General features: G+C 41.0%; 4 protein-coding genes across 4 annotated transcripts; 2 read left to right on the top strand and 2 right to left on the bottom strand.

The window, feature by feature from the left end:
- Nucleotides 1–2,259: 2,259 nt before the first annotated feature.
- Nucleotides 2,260–8,059, top strand: LOC124652163 (protein FLOWERING LOCUS T-like). The gene is made up of 5 exons (XM_047191185.1): nucleotides 2,260–2,711; nucleotides 3,403–3,464; nucleotides 4,660–4,700; nucleotides 6,805–7,021; nucleotides 7,590–8,059. The coding sequence occupies exons 1-5, from the start codon at nucleotides 2,514–2,516 to the stop codon at nucleotides 7,606–7,608; spliced, it is 537 nt and encodes a 178-aa protein (XP_047047141.1). The 5' UTR covers nucleotides 2,260–2,513; the 3' UTR covers nucleotides 7,609–8,059.
- A 3,852-nt stretch (nucleotides 8,060–11,911) lies between these two features.
- LOC124655017 (solute carrier family 35 member F1-like) lies at nucleotides 11,912–15,724 on the top strand. The gene is made up of 11 exons (XM_047193989.1): nucleotides 11,912–12,044; nucleotides 12,494–12,588; nucleotides 13,047–13,104; nucleotides 13,213–13,410; nucleotides 13,716–13,792; nucleotides 13,894–13,976; nucleotides 14,407–14,458; nucleotides 14,869–14,937; nucleotides 15,022–15,108; nucleotides 15,211–15,275; nucleotides 15,390–15,724. The coding sequence occupies exons 1-11, from the start codon at nucleotides 11,921–11,923 to the stop codon at nucleotides 15,541–15,543; spliced, it is 1,062 nt and encodes a 353-aa protein (XP_047049945.1). The 5' UTR covers nucleotides 11,912–11,920; the 3' UTR covers nucleotides 15,544–15,724.
- Nucleotides 15,725–15,918: 194 nt separating this feature from the next.
- Nucleotides 15,919–16,949, bottom strand: LOC124655018 (dolichol-phosphate mannose synthase subunit 3-like). Its single transcript, XM_047193990.1, has 3 exons — nucleotides 16,838–16,949; nucleotides 16,644–16,751; nucleotides 15,919–16,310 (listed from the first exon to the last, which is right to left on the bottom strand). Exons 1-3 carry the CDS (start codon nucleotides 16,937–16,939, stop codon nucleotides 16,251–16,253), a joined length of 270 nt encoding a protein of 89 aa, XP_047049946.1. The 5' UTR covers nucleotides 16,940–16,949; the 3' UTR covers nucleotides 15,919–16,250.
- Nucleotides 16,950–18,776: 1,827 nt separating this feature from the next.
- Nucleotides 18,777–23,841, bottom strand: LOC124654177 (phospholipase A(1) LCAT3). Its single transcript, XM_047193199.1, has 11 exons — nucleotides 23,550–23,841; nucleotides 23,368–23,459; nucleotides 21,590–21,717; nucleotides 21,316–21,451; nucleotides 21,182–21,233; nucleotides 20,993–21,093; nucleotides 20,700–20,876; nucleotides 20,005–20,162; nucleotides 19,561–19,615; nucleotides 19,409–19,462; nucleotides 18,777–19,097 (listed from the first exon to the last, which is right to left on the bottom strand). Exons 1-11 carry the CDS (start codon nucleotides 23,839–23,841, stop codon nucleotides 18,939–18,941), a joined length of 1,404 nt encoding a protein of 467 aa, XP_047049155.1. The 3' UTR covers nucleotides 18,777–18,938.
- Nucleotides 23,842–24,749: the final 908 nt, after the last annotated feature.

Below are 24,749 nucleotides of genomic sequence, written 5' to 3'. Positions count from 1 at the left end.
CTAGCTTCCTTGTCAACAAGTTTCTTCGGAAACACCAATTTGCATCACTTAAATATTGGCAAAAGAAATACTAGGTTGAGTGTCCTTTTTTTAGCCTATTTGCCTCGATCTTTTTTTTTCTCAAGCTCTTGGTAGTTCGTAGTTTGGTAATACATGCAATTATGTTTCCTGGAAGACTGATGGTATACCCGTTACCACATGCTTCTTTTTTGCAAATTACCATATGCTTTCTTTAAGGCCACATTGGCACGAAGGTATTGGCTAGGAGTTTTAGAGACTTAACTTATTTTCTGTAGAGTTTCTGTTAGTTCCTGTACACCAATACTCCTAATATTATCTCGCATGCATGACCAGAAAAGGTGAAAGAAAAGGTTTAGCACAGTACGGAGCACTTATTCTGAAGTTGATGCCAAGTAAAGGGTACAAAATGTAGCAGCCATGGTCCCCAACTTTTATTACCAGCTGAAAATCTGCATGGATTCTTCATGGTGTTCCTTATTAGCTGATATTGATGTTTATGTGGAGAGCCGACACAGCTGCATGTGGTATTCTTGCAGGTACTGGTACAGCTCCTCCGTAGAATGATAGCACCTATCTCAAGTTGAATCAGGAGATGCTCATCTGGTTCCCATTCGGGTATGAATGATCCTGTACAGCTGTGTATTATGTGTTCATGGAAAGCAGCCAAACATAAGTACATGATGATGGTATAACATACATTAAACAGTTATATCTTACATGGACTTTCAATAATGTAGGGATATCACAGATTAACATCGCTGTTGTAAGAAAATATACCACGGGATAAAATATCAAACTGTGGAAGTCCTGTGCGATTGCCATCTTTCACAGGAAGTGTCTAGCGAGCAGTTTCCCCACACCCTAAAAGTCCAGTGAGCAGATCTTAGGCTTTAGTTAAGGAAATAATTTCCTCCCAAACATATGCACATGGACATTTTGTTTCCTTATCGGAGCTCAAAAAAGGATATGCCATTTTTTCAAGTTCTTGCACAAGAATCAGGGGGCGGACCTATGTTATGCCACCAGGGTGCACTGGACTGAACACCCCTGTAAAACTATTTATCAATGTAACAGAGAATGTGTAGTATGGGTGGCATCTGCTGTCTAAGGAGCTACAAACAGTGACAGGCAAGTGGAGACCTGGTGAATTTAGTTCTAGGTCGGCCCCTGACAAGAATCACATTATAGTCCCATGCTCACCAGAAACCGTCTTAATTTATCAAGCAGTTGAATATATTCAATATGGAAACTTGTAGAAGACAGCCTTAAACTTTTCATCGAGTTAACTGAGCAATGAAAGTGGTCATTATAGGTTTTCCAAACCCATTATATTAGATTGTGCAATACCTCTGGTTAAAACATAATGAGAAAAGTCAGAGATGAGTGAAGAACCAGTTCTCCAAAGTAAAAAAAAAAACGTCAAATTTTCACCAAGTATCGATCATAGCAGTTGCCAGTTTTGACTACTTTGTCCTCCTGATCAAAACTTGCCAGTTTCCAAGTACCCAGCAATATAGCGTACAAGAACTAACCAGCCTCACAAAGTCAAGGAGGCTACTCATGTTATCCCAATATAGGAAATATTTAGCTTTCCTAATCTGGTTATAAGATATCAAAGTCAAAGGAGGTCCAAGTTTACTGAAAATGAATCACAACGAGACAACCTGCTATTCTCAAGAACACAAGGATGGCCACCATCTAATTGCAAAGATTTGAAGTTTTGAACATTATATTGTCACTCATGAAGCCTCTAATTGTTTCTCCATAAGAAGCCCCGGTAGGTGACTACACTCAGCTAGCATATAAGGGATATAAACACATAAACAATGGTCTGGTAGGATAGGTCCTGCGAATAGTTTCTCCCTGAGGGTGAAGGGTGAAGTACTAGATACTCCAATTGCCGTCAAGGGAACATTGCTAATGACATGTTTCTACCTCCCCAGGTTTCATCCTCCTGAATCCTGATGTTGATCGAAATATTCTTTCTACAGCTGAGTGCTCACCACTCACAGAAGTATCGTTGAACATGAAACGACTCGTAGCAAAACTTTGTCCTAGCTCAGGCAAGGCGCCATGCAGGGGAGGCTAATTCTTGGAGCTTTAAGCATACCTCCAGATCTTTGGAGAATATATGCAGGAGCAACTGACCTTAGAAGCCATTCACAAAGATCATACAGCCACACCTACAACTAGGCCATCTGGAGGTTGATAGGTGCTCAACATTTCCATGCAATAGAGAAGCAGCTAAGGGAAAATAATATGATATGAAAAGTTAGATTCCATTGGCTCATAGTGCACAATGGAATGTTGGGAACATAAAGGTGGATGCCTCGCTCCTAATATAAATTTACGTCGAACTACTCTGTTCTTGCACACAGAAATTTTCTGGCTAGCCTCCACCATATTGAATATTTCCCACCCTTAGTCGACCACAACCAAGGCGTCAGTAAAATCCTCTCATCTAGCCTTCAGTTCAGTAATAGTACTGAATTATGTCGCGAGGCAGGGATCCTTTGGCATTGAGCCAGGTAATTGGTGATGTGTTGGACCCTTTCGTAAAGTCAGCCGCGATGAGGATTAATTATGGTGAGAAGGAGATTACAAATGGCACTGGGTTACGAGCATCTGCTGTGCTCAATGCACCCCAGGTTGAGATAGAAGGTCGTGACCGGACGAAGCTCTACACACTCGTAAGTGACACTATATTGTAGAATCATGGTCTGGATAATGCACAAGGTTTTCGGGCATTGTGTTAGGTGTCAAACAAAATCTTTCATCGGAAAATAGCTTCAACTCCTACTCAAAAGGAACCTCCATTTTTAAGAAACTTAAGCACAAATATAGGCTATTGTAGAAATCCAGAGGTGATGTTTTATAAAAAAAACACCAGACATGTAGGTTACACAGAACATTATTGCGATAACAAATTAGACCACCACCCCAGATAGTATTTGTTGCTTATGCAAAGAGTATCACCTAATAACCTGTTGGTAGTGATCAAGTACATCAATGCTTTTTACCATCGATGGTATAAGAATATTGGATAGGTTGAGACCCTGAGCTGTCAGTTTTGCTTGAATGGAGTTTGAAGTCCTCTTCTATTAAAGTTGCATGGTTGCTGCTATGAACATCCCCTCTTTGACCGAATAGACACAGCTAGACAGATAAATTAGTTAGAATGTCTGGAATATTCAACATCCAAATCATTTGCCCGAACCCTCTATGGAAAAGTACATAAGTGACCCCCTCCCCTTTCTTGCTCTCTTTTTTTTCCTTTTTTTCTTTTGCTTTGTAGAGTTGTGTCCTAGATCTTCTATTAGGTATGCAACTGCCCATTTATATACATTTAAATGCTAAGATATAGAACTTACCTCTTATAAGGTCATGGTGGATCCTGATGCACCAAGTCCAAGCAAACCAGAATACCGGGAATATTTGCATTGGTGAGCTTATTATATTTGTTATACAAGTATTGTATATGTACTCTCATAAATCTCCGTAATGAAAATTACTTAAAAACATACGAGTGCTACTTGCCACATTGTTTTTATGTTTATAGTTCAAGAACCCCTTACTTAGATAACCTGCAGGATTGGAATGCAGCCCTCTCGAAAAAGGAGGGGGGTGTTTCTTTTCCATACATCAACAGCTGAAGAACTCTTGTTCTATATGCTATTGGGTAAGAAAGTACCATTTCTGCGGTAACCTAATTCTTTTCTAGCACCATAATTCCCTTAGGCTAAGAATTGTTCAGATTATCATTCTTATCAACTTCCCTTTAGTTCTCAAACTGATAATATTTGGTAGCTAGAAAATTAGATAACCAATAGTGCTGCTTTTTAATTATCTTAATAGTTACAGTCTCCAACAAAATATTTTAGCCTTCAAGGACTTTAAAAGTTACGAACAAAATGCATGTGATCTAACTGAAAATGACATTAAACATGCATGTGATCCAAATAATACAGTTAAGGAAAACATAAGCATTATAAGGCTGCCATGTGATGCTTACCATTCAAAGGGAATCTTGAACAAACCAAAGTGGTGGCACTATGCCGCCAATGCTTAATGGTTTTTTGAACCGACGACTGCTTACTGGTAGAAGATAAATTGCTTAAAACATTTATTAATATTTAACTGACAACTATGGTTCCTTCTCTGTTTATAAACCAGAATAAACTGGAACTTTTACTTTATAAGTGTCAATATTCTGTGGTGAAGATTATTTAGAAGCTAAAGGCTAGCAGAAGATTTTAGGAAACTTTCTTATTACAAAATAATATGGAATTTGGCACCAACCAGCATTCCAAAGGTTGGTATGATAAAACATGCTGGCTATTTGCAACAAGTTGTTAATTTGGCTGAATGGTGAAGTTCTCTCAGGCTACTTACTATTAAGAATTTGGTACAAAAATATTTGTAAAAATACCATGTAATTGATAGTTTAATCTGATCTGTGTTTGCACAACTCAACTCCTTACAGAAACTTGCAATTTGACCATACGTGAACATTTAGTTAATTTAACAGGATTTACCATTTATGTACCTTACTTTGCATCATGTATGAGCAGTTATGTTACAGATCAAAGATCTAAAGGCGCTGTCTTGCTTACTTTTCTTCTTAATTGATTTATACAGGTTGGTGACAGACATCCCTGAGGCAACAGATGCACGTTTTGGTGGGTAACACCTAACATAAGCTCTAATAATGGAATAATTATACATAACTGTGCAGGTCCCTGAGCTTATTCAATTGTCACAGTGCCAATGTAATAAGTAGGTAGAAAAAATTATGTCAAATGGAAAAAAATGAAAATAGAGATGTGACTAAGTAATTTGGGCAATACGGCTGTTGCCAATGTGATGTGTTCCACAAAATCATTTTGTGGACTAAGCATATACCTGTAATTTTTTATGGAATAATCAAGTAAACTCTTTTGCTAAAAAATGATGTTTGCATAAATTTTGAAGATGATAAGTAACATGTTTACAGTGCAAGCTTGGTGGCTTATTTTTTGTAGCTGGCAGCATTTTAGATTTTCAGGTAGAAATCTGCAAAGTGTGTTTACCTATGCAACAACTCATATTAGACACCAATATTAAGGAATCAGTTATTTGAAAGCAAATGTTAAGGAAATCAGCAAGTTTAAGAGGGTGCATCACATCTTATAGTTCTAAGCCTGCATCCATGGTTCATATTCCCAGAAGAATAAAATTTTGCAAGGAAAGATGTCAACGAGGATTTTAGAAAATTAATGCATCTACTGAACTAAAAAATATGATCAATTCAGTAGTTGTTCAAGATTGCTATGGGTGCTACATAGACTATCAGTCACTAACATCTGCATAGCATTTCATTTAACAAGGCAGATGTTAGTGACTGATAGTTAGTGACTATCTACTGAACTAAAAAATATGATCAATTCAGTAGTTAATGTACCATATGCTGGGATTCTTTGTCTTTAACTAGGCATTTTGGTTATATATCTATATACTTCTTGTTTTTCTGGATTTAAGGTCACACTGCAGCAACTAAGAAGAATGAAGACTAGGTAGTTTTCAAGTATGCTGAATACTAAACTACACAGAGACATGTCAAATGCACATACATGTGAAACAAATGCAAAGCACTTTAGAAAGAGGGGTGGACCCTGCCATAACATGTGACTGCACCTGTTTTGGATGCAGGTTAAGCAGTTGGACGGTTGTTGCCTGCCCAACAGCGCCTCAAGTTGAGTATCTGAAACCGTGTAACTTTCTGTAGGCCCCACTTGTTGATATTTGTCAATCTGTCGAGTCTTCAACTGGAAACCAAGTTGATGGACAAGCGTTACTTGCTTCACTGCTAGACAGTGTACAATGTTTGACCAACGGTATCTTATGTGTGGGGCCACAGAAATACAAGATACACCTATATTCCAAATTCATCAAACATAATTCAGATGTTCCAAACATGCTAACCTCCATTTCAAACTAAAAACAAAACACTAGAATAAATATCCCGCTTAGAATACCAAGCTGTACAGTTTTTGCAGTGCATTATACCCCATTGAAGATGCTGCCTACTAGCGCACAAGTACTTATTAGCATGAGTAGACAAAACATAGTTATGGCTATCACAAAATACTATTGCCAATGTCCACAGAAAAAATACAAGCACTATGACTCAGCCACATTACTACTTTAGCAGCCAAATATATCTTCAGTAATGCATGCACCACATATTAGCCTAACCTATTTATCTGGCTTAGACTAGTAGATAGATACATGTTTCTACTATTCAGTAACGAGTTTTAAAATTTTAAACACAAGTTAAAACATTTAGAACAGATTAAACAGAAGTACCCTAACATGCCACAGCCAACACATTTACTAATCTGAGGGAATTGTCACAATTAGTGTAGGCAATCAAATTATCTATGTCCCTTTTTCATAAGCTTGTCATTGGAAAAATTTCACCTACATATAATCAATCTTCAGTTTTAATATGTTTATGTTCTGCCTGGTTATTATGGTGGATATGCAGCACATGGTATTTGGCACGATATTTCTGTCTGCAGAGACCCACATTAGGTATATAATTTTGAGAGAAGGTAAATAAATAAGGCAGCACAGGGCTGAGCTGCCACTGAACTACGGGAAATATCTGTCAAAACATCGAGGAGCATATAATCCAAATTAATTCAAACAATGACAGTCTGTAATTTGAAATGGTCAAATCTATTCTCCAACTTTACAAAAATCAAGTCAAGCATGTCTAATATAGAATACACAATGTTTCAGGCAATGAAATAGTTCCCTATGAAGCTCCACGGCCACCTGCCGGAATTCATCGGCTTGTTTTTGTGCTATTCAAACAGGAAGCACGGCAAACAGTTTATGCACCAGGATGGCGGCCAAATTTTAATATCAGAGACTTCTCAGCATTCTACAATCTCGGACCACCAGTTGCTGCACTATTCTTCAACTGCCAAAAGGAGAGTGGTGTTGGTGGCAGAAGGTAGGCGCAGCTGAAATTTCATATTTTACTTAAGAAAATAGTAAAAGATAGGTGTGACTATGAGATAGACACATAGCCACATAATCACACGGGAACCAGGGGAGCCAGAAAACAGCACTCGCTAGGGGGAACAGTTTCTGTGAATTGCTGAATAGTCAACATCAACCCATATATTCATAAAGGGAAGAATTTTAGAGATAACAAATACACATCGCTTTTCAAAATATAGTAAATCCGAGCTTAATTTTCTTCGATTTAATTAGGGCATAAAATCTTTATTAACAAAATAGTTATTTCTTCATCCTTCTACCAATGAACAGTTTACTCTTACTAACTACACGTACACTACTGCCATTCCAAGAAAGAAGCAACACAATAGAACAGCACAAAGAAGGCTAGGATGTTCCCCCAGTCTCGATATATGCAAGAATGAGCCACACATAAACTCAATAATAATGCCAACAAAAGAGCACAATCCCCATATTAGTATGCGAAACCAGGCATGTTGTTTCCAGGAGAATAGCATTTCGTTACCAGTTCTGAACATATTCCTTTTCTGTATTAATAGGTTCCAAGGACCAAGCTGAAGGATGGATGGATGTACAAGATCTCTAGACGACAAGGCAGTACCATTCACAATCCAGAATTATATAGTCCACATAAATCTTTTGACAGCGCATTAACATCAGTTAGCAATCAAGTAGTCCAGCCACTGATTCATCTGATATGAAACAAAGTAGCATCGGAGTTCTCATACCTCATATAAAAGGGCAGCCCGGTGCATGAAGCTCCCGCTTTGCGCGGGGTCCGGGGAGGGGTCGGACCACATTGGATCATTGTACGCAGCCTTTCCTTGCGATATTTGCAAGAGGCTGTTTCCACGACTTGAACCCGTGAGGTCACAAGGCAGCAGCTTTTACCACTGCGCCAAGGCTCCCCTTCAGTTCTCATACGTCACATGTCTAAAGTAAATCCATAAATATAATACATGAGTTTTTTTTCATATAAGAAATTGTGAGCCTAAGTGTGACCAAATCACTCAGTTGCTAACGCCATTAGTCGTGTGTGTTTTTTTCCTTCTGTTTGATAAGTGTGGATGTACAAGCTAAAATTATTGAGATGATTAAGGTCCTGCGAGACCAAACTGAACTTCTTGAGCTCACTGAGGCCGTAAGAGCCAATCTGAGTGCAAATGCAAAAGATTTGTGTAAACAAATACAGCACGATTTGGCAACCAACGAGTTAGATTACTCCAGTTCCCGGGCAGATGACCTCATTTCAGCACCTAAACCACATTCAGCGTCGATCCACCACATCACAATACCTCTACGGATTCAAGCGCGAATAAACGAAATTCCGCATTTGAATTGCGCAAGACTGTCCTCGGCGCGAGCGCGTCCCCATCATCCGAACACGGCAGCAATAATACCAAATTGTCAATACAGAACGAATACACCAGCGAAACACAGACAATCAGCGAGTACCACGGAATGACGAGGGCCACAGAAGGGGTGATCGGGATGCAGGCATTACCCGTTACGCGGTCCGGCGATCTGTCCGGCGACCCGAGACGAGCGCATTTTCAAAATGCCAGCTGCTCGTCCAGCCGCTGGGTGAGGAGGGGAGGGCCGAAAGAAGCGCGCGCGACTGGAGAAGTCACTCTCCTCGCTCCGGCGGCGCCTGCGCTCTGAGGTTTGATGGAGAGGGGAGGCGGCATCGACGGAGGCCGACGCCGACGCCGACGAGGAGATGGGGAGGAGCGGAGGGAAGTGTGGATCGGGCCGAGCCTGCGGTACCTAACAGGGCCAGGCCGGGCTGGGCTGGAGAAAATACGTAATGGGCATGTGGTTAACATACTGGGCTGGGGCCCGACTAAAATGTCGTCTCTTCGATAAGCCAGATAATGAAACTTCTATATTTTGCTCTCAAAAAAAAAGATAATGAAACTTCTATTTTGTAAAATAAAAATCAGCAGGCTACATATATATTCATTTCGTTCATCCTGGTGCATATTTTCCCTCTGAAATATCAGAAACAAAAAAGGAACCAAATGAACAAACGTGCAAAATTGGTCCCAACAAGAAAGATTAGTGTGATCCACTATGATGACGAACTTGACATGAACATCGGGAATCCAAACACCGTTGATATGCCGACAAGATTGTACTAATACATTAATCAGGCCCGGCCCTGAGGGGGGGCAGGCGGGGCGACCGCCCTGGGCCCCCAAACCTAAGGGGCCCCAAAGTCCCGGCAAGCTAAGGCAGCGGCGGCGGAGGTTCATCCGACAGCGCCATTAGAGCATGCAGAGTGTTTCTCTCGTGTCGTTCAGGAGAGAGGAGGACGACCGAACGAAGCGTTATTCTGTTTAGTGGGCTGGACGATTCTTTTCCCTTTTGTTATGTTGGGCCTTTTTCCTTAATCAGTTTGGGCCTTTTTCCTTTAATAAGCTGTGAGGATACTAAGTGCGTGGGGGCCCCTAAAAAAAAGTGCGTGGGGGCCCTCAAAAAAAGTGCGTGGGGTATGTTGAGGTAAGATATATCATGTATACACGCACAGATCAATTTGAGAAGTGGCGCTCTAAAAATTAATCGTATTTTGAAGTGCAGAATTCTTTTCTCGGCACGAGAAACGAGAGTCAAAAAAAGAACATATGCCTGCTCAAAATTCCATATACGGTGATGTAGGTCCTCATACTTGGCTACTTAATCCGTCGCAGGACGTTGGGGTCCATAAAATATTCTCATTAGTGACTTTTAAAATAAAACCATCATTGTCTCAAAAAGAAGGCCATCATATAAACATATACTTTTGGTATCAAAAGTTAAGGACGTCGTAGAATTACCTAAATTTAGATGTATCTTGCAGATTTATCTAAATTTCACTATATCTAAATCGTCTAGATATATCCAAATTTAGACAAATATGTGATATCTTTTCAAAATAAAAGGAGTACGTAAATTATTAACATACAATCATTAGTGACTTTATATCTAGGAATACCGGATATTCTTAAAACAACAAGTATAATATTTGATATCAATATTGCTCGCATAGATTATAAATGTTAATTGGTATCATTTCATTTATATGTGTATAAATAATTATTTGAGACTTCTAGGGCCCTAGATTTTCATTTCGCCCCGGGTCCCTGAAATCTCAGGACCGGGCCTGACATTAATAAGCAATATATTCCGTTTATAGAGTTGTCAAGCAACATTCTTGCGGTCAGAAGGGAAACGCTAGTTTGCATGTATAGTATTTTTTTCAGATTAGGGAGAGCATAATCACAAGTTGACATGTGCACGCAAGTGACGTGGGTGAGAGTGCCCTGTGTGCAGTTTTATCAGAAGAAACACTGAACGTAAAACATGTGGATTATTGCGTATGTCCGTAATTGTTGACTTCTCAGCAACAAACAAATACACAAGTAGCACAATGTCAACTTATGAGAGGTTTATGAAAAACAAAATGCTACAATTGCAGAAGTTGAACATATGGTACTCCATCATAACCACACGATAATTAAAAAAACTTAAAATAGTACTCCATGACACCTTGGTTGACAGCAATAGATCTATCTTGTATGCGCCTCGGTTATTATTCCGGCAGGGCGGCAGGTACCCAGGAGCATAAAAGTAAAAAAAAAATTAAGAGAAATAGACAAGTATATTTTATTTCAAATGAAATACACAATTATATGTACATGCCCTCTATGTGTACATGCAAATTTGCATGAAAAGAAGAATCTTATGGCATGTGTAAAGCAACATGGCACTCCAACTAAAAAAAAAAAAAACAGAGCGTCCAATTTAGGATTTTCGTCGACGATACAACATGTGCCCTTGCTGAAATTTTGTACTTATGAAAAACAAAGACATATATATTTTCAAGGATATATTATCTTGTTAATATTTTTTTCACCATTTTAGTATGCATCTAGAGCCAAAATGCCGCCATGTTTTCGGATATTTTTCTTATTTTTTGTGATTAAAGAAAATGGTTTGTACATTACAAGCTTCTGGTTCATATTGTGAACAACTTTTACTATGACGAGAACGAGTCAATGATGCAATCAATTTTTTTTCCTACTTTGACCATTGATACAAAAAAAATGGATAATAAAAATTAATATCATTAAGTCACAAAAATATTCCCTGATAAAGTTTTGCTAATGTATACTCCAATTTGTCAGGGAGTATCTAGGAAATTTAAAATCGGGGAGTTTCGGAAAGGAGTTCATGCCCTCACATATTAGAGAAAAACTTATAATCTTATTATATATAGAAAGTTCGATTTTCAGGATGCAATATTAGCAAAAACAAAGTCCAGAGATATCTTTGCTTAGAAAATTGGCGGTTGACCTCAACCTCTTGAAAAAAGAATAGTACAGTGTATTTGCTATGAGCAATGTAGCATTTTTTTAATGATTTATAATTCAAATGACATGTCATTGTGATCATAGCGGCAAATCCTGACATGTCATTGCAATCATGGAGAACTTTTTCAAAGATTCATGTGCTTATAAAATTAGTTGTTGACCTCAACCTCTTGGGAAATTTTCTACAATGCAATTTGCTATAAGCAATCGCACATTTCCTTGATCATGTAGAAATCAAGATGACATCTCATTGTAATCATACCATTTTTTTACCGTAAATCCAGAGAATCAAAGAATGTAACTTAAAAAGAGAACGCCGGCTTTGTTCCACATGCATTGCCTGTATGGCCCACACTGCAGAGAAGGTAGTATATACGGGCATACGGCAACCAATAGCAGCTGTGTTGTTTAAGCATCATCGCTTATTCACTTCGTTGTCTTCGCTTGCTACACGACACCAGCAGCGGGGCGGGGGGCGACGCGGGCAAGAAGAGCGCGGAGTAGCCAGCTAGCCGGCAATGGCGCTGCCGGCGGCTAGGTGGTGGCTCAGGCGGGAGGTGCTCGTGGGGCTTGCGCTCGGGCAGCTCGTGTCGCTGCTCATCACCTCCACCGGCTTCTCCTCCTCCGAGCTCGCCCGCCGAGGTACCGGCGACGCCCGTCTGCTCTGATCGATGTTTGCCTGTGTTTTCGCTTCCTTTCTTCTGAGTTCTTGGTATTTCGCTGCAATTAGGGCTGGTTTGACAGAAATTTCTTCTGTTATAATTCTTAATTTCGTCACACTCACTGAACTGCTCTCAAGTCTGAACCCAAAACCAAAATGTGTTCTTGGTTTTAGTTCTCATGTCTATCGGCTGGACCAAAGAGGGTTAGCCTAATCTACCACAATACCAATCAGCCCTATTCATAGGAATTTGACTTCTGCATATTTTCCTCCTTGGGAGAAAAAATATTAGCTTATGTGGCAGGAACCTATTGTTTTCCTCTTCTTCACTTGAGCAAAGTGGTAAGATGATTGCATGTGATTGTGAGAAGAGAGGTTTTCAGTATTCTGAATTGTGGTGACAGGATTGAATTATGATGTTTGCTTTCAGGCGTCAATGCGCCGACGTCGCAGTCTCTGCTAAATTATGTACTTCTTGCGCTTGTCTATGGAGGAGTGTTGATCTACAAAAAGCAGAGCGTGAAGGTACGTGTGTTTTGGTGCCGCCTTTTGCTGTGGAAAAGGGATGTTTTGATGTAAATTTGGTTTAAAATTTTGAAACTAGGAGATGGCAAGTCAGGCATAACTTGCTCACCAGCTCATAAAATTCAAAGAAATATCCATAGCAGGGTGTAAAAGGATAGAATAAATAAGTGGAATGTCTAAATATCCTTGTGGATTTCCTTATTTTTTGCATGTACGGTGCGTGTTTACTGCATCTTATCCCTCTACACGGGGCTGATGTATTATCCAGTGCCTTTATGTTAGCAAAGGATATTTATGCTTGTTCTGATTCTCTTGTTCACGAGTTGATCACGATGTTTCATCATCGTCAATGGTCCAAAGTGTATATGTGGTGGCACAACTATGCGAAACCGTGAACGTTTCTACAAGCAGGAACCCTGAAAATATTCTTCAATTTGAAAAACATTTTGTTCCTGCAGATTAAATGGTACTACTACTTGATCCTCGCCATCATCGACGTCGAGGCTAACTACATCGGTGCGGATATGTCTAGAATTAGTGAAAAGAGTGTGGTGTCTATCGGAACTTTGGTTCCTGTTTCATTACCTGGGTAGATTCTAAAACTGATTGCTCTTGTTCATACAGTTGTGAAGGCTTATCAGTACACATCCTTGACGAGTGTGATGCTCCTGGATTGCTGGGCCATTCCATGCGTCATTCTCTTCACCTGGATCTTCCTGAAGACAAAGTATGGGTGGAGGAAGCTGTTTGGTGTCGGAGTTTGCGTTGCTGGCCTCGTATTGGTCGTGTTCTCCGATGTGCACGCCTCTGATCGTCAATCAAGTAATAAGAGCATCATTTCCTATATATGAGAGTTCTCCCCTGCAATCATCTATGTAGCCTATATATACTTAATTTAGCATTCCATTATCTTCTCGACTTCTAAGTTTTCTTTGTTATGTTAAAAACTTGTCCCTAAATAATGAAACGAGGTGTATCCAAATTCGCTGCCACGGTAGCGCTACTCAAGGTTTTTGCAGTTTTAATTGTGTGTGTACACTTTATTTACCACACACCAAGATTTGCTCGATTTTGCACATGTCTGAAGCACATATAAATACTGTATTACATTTTGGAATGTCTTGCAGAAGGACCCAACCCACTGAAAGGTGACCTGCTTGTATTTGCTGGGGCCACACTTTATGCTGTCAGCAACGTTACTGAGGTATCAACTAATCCTCAGCTGTCAACATTCCACTGCCTTAATTATATCAATAGAAGTTTATATATGTGATATACACATATATCATGTCTACAAAATTTCAGGAGTATATTGTCAAAGAAGGTAGCAGAGTTGAGCTGATGGCGATGCTAGGTGTTTTTGGAGCAGTTATAAGTGCTATACAGATGTATCCTTTGGCTTGATGCAATTATGAGTTAGTACATTCCTGTTTTGTTCACTATATTTTGTGGTGCTTCAGCTTTGACAAATAAATTATCCAAATAGCAAATTGACAGACTGAACCGCATCATTCCATAGTAATTTTGATGATATGGTATCTCTTTGCTTGGAAGATATTTAATAACTCATACTTATGTTAATATAATATAATCAAGTAATAGATTAACCAATCAGGACTCATCCCACATGACATGGAATTCACCCACAGTATTCTCTCAAGACATATCAAAGTTGAAAGTAGCGCGCAATTTTAATCATCCACGGTTACTTCCATAATGATTGGATCAAAACAAGGAACGGAAGAAGTAACTAAGCCGGAAAGCTTTAACTCATATGTATCTAGAAATTAGAATACCTATCCCTTGACATTGCAACAGAAGCATACTTGAGCGGGAAGAACTTAGATCAACACAATGGAATGCTGGTGCGGTGAGTCTCCCGCCGTCCCTGCACTTTGGTTATTCTGGTTTAGGGTCAATAAACCTAAATTACTGTCATAGAACATTACAGTTTACTTTTCGAGAACTTCAGATTCCAACTGACAAAGCATAAAGCAACTGAATTATGATCATGTTGGAATGTATTGCAATGCAGTATTTTCAAAACTTTCCAAAGCTGTTAAACTGCTAGTAAAATGAAGTCTTTCTAAAACTTTACAAACTGGTTAACATTCATAAAAATTATCTCTCATCCAACAGAAAATTTGCAATGTCAGAACCTTCTGTGGAGGTCAACATATTTCCATGGCATGCCACTAGAAATTACCTTTGCCAATCATAACTTCTATTTTTGAATTGAGACCATTATTGTTGTGACACTGGCTTTCTGCATCCTTTCAGCTGCTCCCATTTATTGGATTCGCTCTAGCATTGTTCTTGTTCTACTCCACAGTACCTATTATCCTGAAGGTAGACCATTATCTTATTGTAGTCAGATTCATGGTCGTCCTGGAATATTTTTTCAACAATTTACTTCATATTTGATTGTTGCAGGTATTCGGCGCAACTATGCTGAACCTCTCACTCCTGACCTCGGACATGTGGGCAGCTCTAATCCGTATCTTTGCTTACCATGAGAAGGTTTGTGCACATGACTGCTGAAGTGCTGATGCTAGTTTTTTTTCACATTTCAAACCACACTTTATATATTGAACCAATGAGAGCAACTTTGGGCATCTACAGGTCGACTGGATGTACTTCGTTGCTTTCGCCGGCACGGCAATTGGGCTCGTCATATACTCATACAAGTACTGCCCTTTTCTTCTGTTTCTGCCTCTGAACATTCATAAGAGTAGCTAGAAATATGTGCTCTGATAGTGTCATGTTCTCACAACTCACTACTGACAACCTACTGCAAACAGGGGCTCCAGGGAGACAGCCGATGGCACAGCCCAGGTTGCCGGTGCAACGGACGAGGAAGCAGCAACAGAGAACCGCGTGGCAGGGCAAGTTACCGATGCCGGAGAAGATGATGAACCAACTTCCAACAAGTCTCCATCAGCAGCTACCACCTAAAAGGAAATCGTCTGCTGCAAACTTGGCATGTGGCTACTTGTACATTACAATTTTTTGTGTATAGTAGGTTCATTATTGTTTGTAAACATATAGTTGCAGAAGATTTTGTTGCGGGTCTTGGATGTATCTCTAAGTTTTCTCAGAATCCTATCTATAAATGTGGGGACTACTGTCCTATATCTGGATTCATGTTCGATATTAGCCCTAACAAAACATGGAGAAATAATTGCAATGGTAAAGGTCAAATGGGCTGCATACTCTTTGTTGCTCATTGTGTGTTACCCTTCATGCTGATAAAGGAGTTGAAAATGCCAATGAACCAGAGCTCTGCTGAATTTCAGATTTTTTAAGAAACCATCCAGGGAGACTTAGACATACTAGTAGATGATGAACATCAAAGGAAATTGCAACTTCAAGCATCACACCATAAAATGATATATTTCACACCACAATTGATACACATCCAGTGGTGAAAAATCCATTGAGCTACAAAGCAAGCATCCCCTGAAGACTGATGCACTTGTTAACAAACTATTCATTTCATTGTTCACTCTCCATTAACAAGTCATTCACCAAACTAACAGAAGTAGAATTGTGACACGTCTTTCACCGAAACTATGTTAATGGCAGTATCTAAACACTAAAGTTCCAAGGAAGCTGCAGCTTCATATGAATCCTCAAAGTGGTCATAAAACAAATATCTGACCTCACTCAGAGCCCACGTCGACGCCCTTCTTAGCTAAGAATTCCTTAGCCTCCGCAATGTCCTGCATGCCAAGTCAAGCGCAAACAAGTTACAAATGGGAATGAACCAGACATATATAGTTTTACAGAGAAACAAAAGCCTCCATATTTAGTTGGCGGGGCATTCTTTGTGGCCAGCATATAGTTTGTCCAATAATGGTATACTGCAAAAGAGGATTTGAAAGAGTTTCCGAAGTCCCAATCCTTTGAATTTTGCATAATATCTTGAATAACTACTCTCTATCTCTATCATATGAGCAAAGAAGAAAGAAACTAGACCCTAACAACAACTAGTTTTAACATAGCGAAGAAATTGCATAGAGCCAAATTTAGGCTGCTACGAATGCATCAGCTACCTGCTGTAGTAGCACGGCTTCTTGAGGGCACGTTGGGAAGAACATGAGCCCATATCCAACCATAAAAAGGCCGTAGCACCCGAGTGCCACTACCAAGTAGATGGGAAGCTACAACAACAGAATTCACAAGAAAAGATATTAATCTGTCTGAACTTAAAAGGAAATTAGGAAGCGAAAAATTCGATGACACTCACCAACCAAGCATAGCTGCGAGGAACCGTCGAGGTTTCAAGGAGCGCAACCCAGACGGCGGTAATCGCCGCCAGCACCGCGATGATCTTGTATATGTGCTTCATCCAGGAATCGCGGCGTATGTTTGGCCTGCCATCAAATGAATGAGAAACAAGTTGGGCAGCTAATTTAGTAACCCCAAACTGGGCTTAAACACTACGCCGTGAATTTTGTCAATCTACGGAAACTGATCCAGCACGATGCACAGAACCCACATCCTCGACTGATGCTACAGAACGAAGCGAGTTTGCAGAGATCCCCACGGCCACGAGAAAGGCAGGCTCAGAGACAAACGACGCGGCGGGATCGCGAGTACCAGGCACGCGGCCGCATTGAGCAAGCAGGGGCGCGTGGGGATCCGGATGAACTCCTGCACTGCGCGCTGGATTGCGCTCCAACGGGATGTGACCCACCGACAGCGATCGGCCGAGATTCGCTCGGGTCTGGTGAAATCTTGCAGCGAAAACGAACGCCGGGAAGGAGGGTGGGACGAGCTAGGGATCCCTTACCGATGGGGCGGAGGAATTGCGCCGGGTGGATCTTCAGCGGCGTGCTGGGCAGGCGTCCGGGCGCGGGAGGGGTGGGCGGGCGCGGGCGGCGCGAGCACGTGGTGCGGGTGGCGCCGGCGGGCCGGCAGAGGGCGAGCGTGCGGGGCGGCGGGTTGGGAGAGACTAGCTATTCCAGTATCTGTATCTGTTCTCCCAAAGACCAATTTGCGGCGGGTAGGGAGAGACTAGGAAGAAGAAGGGGAAGGGAGAAAAAAAAAAAACCCAAGGGTCCCACATATATTGTAAGCCTACCATTTTCCAGTATCTGTTCTCCCAAAGACCAATTTGGTGCCGTATAATAACTTCTTGAAGCAAATTGAAGCAAACTGCAAAACTTTTTCATTTTTTGCAGAAAGTGTCTTTGGCTCCTTAGCATCAGTGCTTCCTCTATTTAAAAATAAATTAAAAATCATGTCTATAAGTTTTAAAAATTTATGGAAAATAAAATCTAGATATAGTCAATGTTGTAACTTGCAAGCATGTAAAACTGCAATGCCAAATTATTTATATTAGATTCTACGCAAAAATTGATAAAATCTGGCAAAATTTGGAGATTTTAAAATATGTATACCGAGATCCACACTTTTGTCATTTTTGTGTAACTCAAATTACAAAATATGTTTAATTGATTTTTTCCACGTTTGTGAGATGCAACATTGGTTGGGTTACATTCAGATTTTTTTCATAATTTATTAAAAATTGTAAGTGTGATTTTTTTTAAACAGCAGAATCATTTGAAGCCTAGAGCCAAAAAATCTTCGGTTTCTGTGGGATCTGCTGGAGATGCTTTTATATAAAAATATGAATGCACGGTGATTGAGAAGCCATATCTACATAACTCTTAGGACATCTTTTATTCAAAAAATTATAGGAAATTTTTAGGATTGGTTTTCTAAAGTATTTTTTCCCAATCACCTAGGCCCACAAGTCGATGACACAAAAGAACAGGAAATTCGATTTCATTAAAACTAAAGTATATAACACAACAAATTTTTGTAAAAAATTTAACATATGTTTTGTACATAGCGGTAGCATATGCACCCGCATCAGTTTTGAGTTTCCAAACACATATTGTCGTAGTTTGTCCGCTACTCATATGCATGCCTCGCCGTCGTTCCAGGCGACAACGCGGGAGGAACCAGGCTCGTTGGGGCACCTCACCGCCTTGGCACGCCTTGCCGCCTACCGACGCGCAGCCGCCGCTGGCGAGCGCAATGGCGGCACGACGCTGGCAGTTCCTCTACTCTACCACGTAGTGCAGCCTAGATAAACAGAACACAACGTTGAGTTCCATCAGGCCTGTTTAGATACGAAGATGGTTTTTTGGCTTACATGGAGTAGGGACCGTTCCATCACAGTAAACTTGTAAATACACTTTGTACACCATCACTATAACACCGACGTGGAAAACACGTGTCTTCAAGAGAAAGGACCAAAATAACCATTCTCCTGAAATGTTGATGCCACATTTATCATGGGCGGACTAGTCTTTACAGAACCTGATCGGGTCTCCTTTCTACGAGAATGCCATCACCCGCGACTTCGATACCCGATGCTGCATCTTCTCACTTGCGCCGAGCCATTTCTTGAGAAGCTCGAGCACATTCTCATCACACAGAAGCCCTCGGTGGTCTGCCCTGATCCCGACTCTTTCTTTGGCCGCAAAACCATCAGCCTGTGAATGAAATACAGCCCCAAAGACCATAAGTACGAGAGAAGATGTACAATCGGACAATCCAATATTGCAGATCACAAAGTCAGGCATAATAAGACGTGCACAGCGTAACCACCGTTGCCAGGAGACATGGTAGAGGATTTTTTTTTTCTTAAACGAATGGTATAGGATTATTTATTTATTTATTGCAGGGAAAATGGTACAGGATTATTAGTTGGCTAGTAAAGTCAGTTTTGTACACCGAAGGTTCTGCTTCAGATAGTAGATACTACACTGTTGACATGCTTCACTATGACAGAAAGAATGGTTACCATGGCTGATTCGACTGGAACTGTGCAATCTCCATCCACATAAGTGTATGCAGGCTGAAAATTGGATAACATGGTGTCATTACCGTAAACAAAGCATTCATTGCAAGTTCACAACAAGAACATGTCAGATTTCGATCAACAGAGTATTGTACCACTGTGCGGCACACTTCCGACAGATCTCCAATTGGTGAGCTTTCAGTGCCATAGCTGTGACAAATACAAAGCCAGGAGGAATTAAACTAAGTATATTCTCTATCAGATTCATCAGCTTCTGAGTTTATCTAAAACAAAACAACTCCACATGTTATCCTTGCAAAAGAAAGAAATATTGAACTGTAATCTGATAGCTCCTGCTTTGGAACTTGGAGGACTACCGTGAGGCAAACATCGACAGGAAATTGCTTCATTATATTCGATCATAACAGCTGTTGTATATAAATAGCCCAACTAATGATCAGTTCTAGAGTTATAGCACCTTAACTTTGTATAGTGATAAGATTACTGCTCAAAATAATAATGATAAATTTCACACATTTATCTTGAACAGTATAAAAAAGATTAATGATGCTAGTATGAACTGTCACCATAATACTTACCAGACATCATATGGTGTTTCATAAGATGTTCCATATATGCTATAAAAACTCACGGTATCTGGTAGTTTAGCATTTTCGAGAATACGACGAGTCTCAGTAGCCCATTTGAAGATGGCCATATTGAATGGTACTGCAATTGTCTTCCCATTATACTTAAGCTACAGATGAAAGAATAGAATGAAGTATCAAGCAAGTAGCTGACCAGGAGCCAACAAAGTCATTAAACCACTATACGAAGCTTTATGCAAGAGTCGGGTCAACTTCCACAATTTTCAAACACTTTAATGCAAGGAAAAGTTGTTTTGGCAATTATACAAGGAAAAGTGATAATGTCTAAATAGTTCATTAATTTTTTTAGGTTGCACACAGCATAACAATCAAGAGGCAACAGCATAGCAGTTAGGACGTATGAAGCTCATAGTCTCAGCTGGTGCACTGCCCCTACCTACAAACAATAAAACAATGAACTCCTTTGTACTGGACACTGCCCTAACTATCAAAGTAAAGAAGTAATGGAATCCACAAATAATGTACACTGTGAAATTAATGTACTGGACAATTTTCATGCAGTTTTCATGTGCTCTATCTACATGTTTTCTGTATCCAGTAGATGAGCTTGTGAGTCCCTTATGCACCACGAACAAATACAAACGACATTATTACATCAAAAGCATGTACAGGGTGAGTATGGATACCTCATTATTCTGTAAAGCTTCTTCAAACAGAGAAACACACTCAGTTGCTTCATAGAGAACTAGGTCCGCTGTTCCATCCTTGTCAGGATTCTTTCGCCAAACCTGAACGATTGGCTTTTCCTTCCACTTGAAGTTTGGATTTGGCAGCATTTCGTAGATTGATGGGCACTCAACAAGCTACAAAGAGAGAAGAGATGGAGATTATTAGTATTAGATGGCATGGAATAACAAGTGTACAGTAGAAAACATTGACAAGTTCACGAAGCTTAGTTTCAACATGGTCAAGAAATTACCAGTTGGTGCATTGTCCATCGAGATACAAAAAAGAAACTTTCAAAACCATAAACAAACTGCAGTCCAGTAAGTAGAGAATCATTTATGCATCCTGGGGCACCTGCCAAGAAATGAGAACTAACATAAGAAGTGCATTCTATCATAGGTCACCAGTGGCAGTCTACATCAATTGATTGAAAGTGCATTACCTTGAAATGGACAAGCAATGCAAATCCATTTATTGACATACTTTGCAAATACCTAGGAAATAACAAAAAGGGAAGGTTTGAGAACCGAATTTCGGTTGCATAGGCAACATGGCATATCAAAGAAGACAACTCACATCATGATTCATGGACATGAAACAGCGCACTAGCAATCCTCCCATAGAATGTGAGATTATGTTAACTTTTTTTCCACCAGAGGCCTTATAAGCTGTCTCAAGTTTTGCTCTCAAACCAGCCAGTGCTTTGTCTATCCTGCCAGATAAAACCATTGTTACAGCACCTTGTGCTTGCACAACAGTAAAATGTTTTAGGCTAAGCCATTCGTTTATTGATGCTACTGATTACAGAATGCAAAAGAACCCACTTAAAGATTGAGTTAGAGGATTGTACCTGTTGCTTTGACGAAAATCATACCCATATCCAAATAGTGTTGTTCCTTTCTCATATCCACAGTCAATGAGCATATCAATCATATCATGGAAATGATACACCATAGTCAGATGGAGTAGCTCTACAAACTGAAGTCAAAAGAGATGGAGCACAAATCAGAGAACAAAATATATGCTCTTTGGGACAAAGAGTTAGGTGATTCACCTCTTAATATTGTTTTGAACAACATGATTAAATACCCTGAAGAGTTTATCTATCCCATGAATTCTGGAAAGTGAAATCATTCGGCATCAATAGATAAGATGCTATATTTTTTGGAAGTAACATTTTTGTCAAATTTGTAAAAATAAAAAAATGTCCCCTTTTTCACCTAAGAGGGAAGCAGTTCCATCTGGAAATTAAATGAATGTAAAAAAAAATTAAGTACCAAGAGCAATTATTTAGAATTAGCATCACTTTCACCAAAGGCTTTACTTGTTCAAACGAAATCTCATCAACATGACACCCAAGCATGTTAGCAACTTAGCATGTATTCTCACTGTCCCAATGGTCCATTTTCAGCTACCAATACACCAACACAAGTTTTAGCCCCCTAATTCCTCATATATACTGCATAGCTCACGTGTTTTATTTGGGAAATTTGTTTGAACACTTCATGAGCCAATTTATCACTTCGTGCCTTAAGAGTTAAGAAAATAAAATTATAAATGTGATGGACTATATTAGCTATGGCCCAGTATTATGTCCTGTTAGTGGTAACTAATAACAACATTGTCCACATAAATCCAATTTTGTTTTTCTATCCTTACGTGTCCACAACCTAAAAGCAACCATATCTACCAAATTCTTGTCCTTATTCAGTTACCCATTCTCCAGGAGCACTAGCAAGTCAAAGGACAAAAAAAAGCTTTTCATACGGCACCAATAACCATCACTTGTTCCTCTATCTCTATGTGTCCATTTCCTCTTCTCCCATCTTCTGGAAGTAAAGATTCTCTTATGAATTTTGTACAACTTAAGTGAAACCATTAGGTACCAACAGCTAAGTTCCCTTTTACTTCTATTTCCTAATTTAATACGGAAGGAATTCCACCCGAAAATGAAATGAATGTCAAAATGTTTAAGTACCAAGAGCAACTAAGCAGCATCAGCATCACTTTCACTTACGGCTTAATTGTTCTAACACAAATCTCGTAGACATGGCATGCAAGCATGTTAGCAACCTAACATGTATTATCACCATATCGGTGCTCTATTTTAAGCACACAGAACACTAAAACCAGTAGTATTAGCTCCCTAATTCCTCACTTTCTTTAGGAAATTTTCTTGAACACTTCATGAGCCAAAGCAGGGCTTCATGCCTTAGAACTAATAAGAAAATAAAATTATAAATTTGATGGACTATATTATAGTGGTAGTTACTGGTAAGCAACAGTTGTCCACATAAACCCGATTTCGTTTTTCTATCCTTGCGTGTCCGCAACCATATCTACTAAAATGCTTGTCCTTATTCCGTAATCCATTCTCCAGGGGCACTAGCAAGCCAAAGGACAAAGAAAGCTTTTCATCCGGCGCCACCAATAACCATCGATTGTTCCTCTATCTCTACGTGTCCGTTTCCTCTTCTCCCATTTTCAAGGAAAGGGCCATGCTCCTCAAGGAAAGGGGCAAAATCTAACCCCCCTTGGCCAATGCACCATTCATCGAACGCACGCACGAAAAAGATCTGCTTATCAACTGCATTCGGTAAAGTAACGCGCAGAAGCTCACTCACTCACCCAGGAAGGGTCGAGGACGTCGATGGCGAACAGGCCGTGGTCGTCCTCCGGGACCACGATCTCCACGTCGTCGTCCAGCGACTCCACGTACCCTGCGCCCGACGGAGCACGCACGCACGCGTCAGACGACGACCGAACCGGGGGCAATTAAACGTTTCGCCGAGCACCTGGAGAGCACTCACCGGTGTCGGCGTTGTAGCGCGACCAGAGGTACTTCTTGAAGTCGGTGTCGGCGAGGAGGACGCGCACCCAGGCGCGGTGGTCGAACTTGGGGTCGGACCTGCGGCGCGCGTGCAGCACCGACCCGCCCATCCCGGACACCAGCAGCACCGGCTCGCGCGTCCCATCTTCCTCCTCCGCCGCCGTCTCACCACCGCCCCGCCCGGACCGCGGGTGGCGCCGGCGGCCGCGGAGGCGGAGGCGGAGGTGGCGGCGGAGCACGCGCAGCCGAATCCGGAGGACGGCGCCGAGCATGGTGGTGGTGCGGTGCGGCGGTCATGGGGGAGCGGCTAGCGGCCGGGGAGGAGAGAGTATAAAACGGCGCCGCTCCACCGCCCGGTCAACCGGCCGGGCGACTGGAAGGCGGGTGGGAGACCGTTACGGTGACGGGTGGGCCCGCAGGATTCGTGGGGCCCAGCGTCAGAGGGTGTAGTGGCGAGGGCCGTAGCCGTGAGCATACACGCCATGTAACGGCGGCATATTCTGCGCCATGTTCTACGGGGGAAAAGATGCTTGGGAGTGGACCCACTTGGCAGTGGCAGAAGACGAGAGCCTGCGAGCGTTTGCGCCCGTCACGGAAAGGATCAAAGGATCGAACGTTTCGTACCGCCTCGTCCGTCCCCTGATGATGATGGAAACCGACTCATCCTTATTATTCGCATCAACTCTTTTCTTTAAGGGCAGCATAAAAAAATTAAAACATAGACAACACCAATAACGATGTTTAACGTGACCAGGCTGGGAACTTTGTTGCAGCTGGTGCGGGTAGGTTGATGAACCTGGGAAGTGCTCTTCAGGCTGAAGCGGAAGCTTGCCTCGCTGCGATTCAGGGTGCGGACAAGATCGGCGCCAACCGCGTCATCTTCGAATCTGATGCGTCCAACCTGGTCCAAGGCCTTAAGAGTAGCGACTACGACAAGTCTGAGATCGGTGTGCCTAGTCAAGGAGGCTAGAAGCTCATGTATTTTGAACTTTGCCTCTTTCGATTTTGCTTTTAGTCGTCGCTCTTGTAACAATGCTGCCCATGAGCTTGCTAAGCTGGGAGCAATTTCTTTTTTTGTTTGAGGGAAAAGCCACCACGGCAACTTTATTGATTATCAAAAATAGTTACATCGTCTGTAAGAAGCTCAGTTAAAAAATCTGGCGGATCCTCCAGCCAAATA

This window comes from Lolium rigidum, chromosome 5 (genome assembly GCF_022539505.1).
Source record: "Lolium rigidum isolate FL_2022 chromosome 5, APGP_CSIRO_Lrig_0.1, whole genome shotgun sequence".
NCBI classification, from domain to species: domain Eukaryota; kingdom Viridiplantae; phylum Streptophyta; class Magnoliopsida; order Poales; family Poaceae; genus Lolium; species Lolium rigidum.
This window is presented reverse-complemented; position numbering and strand designations above follow the sequence as displayed.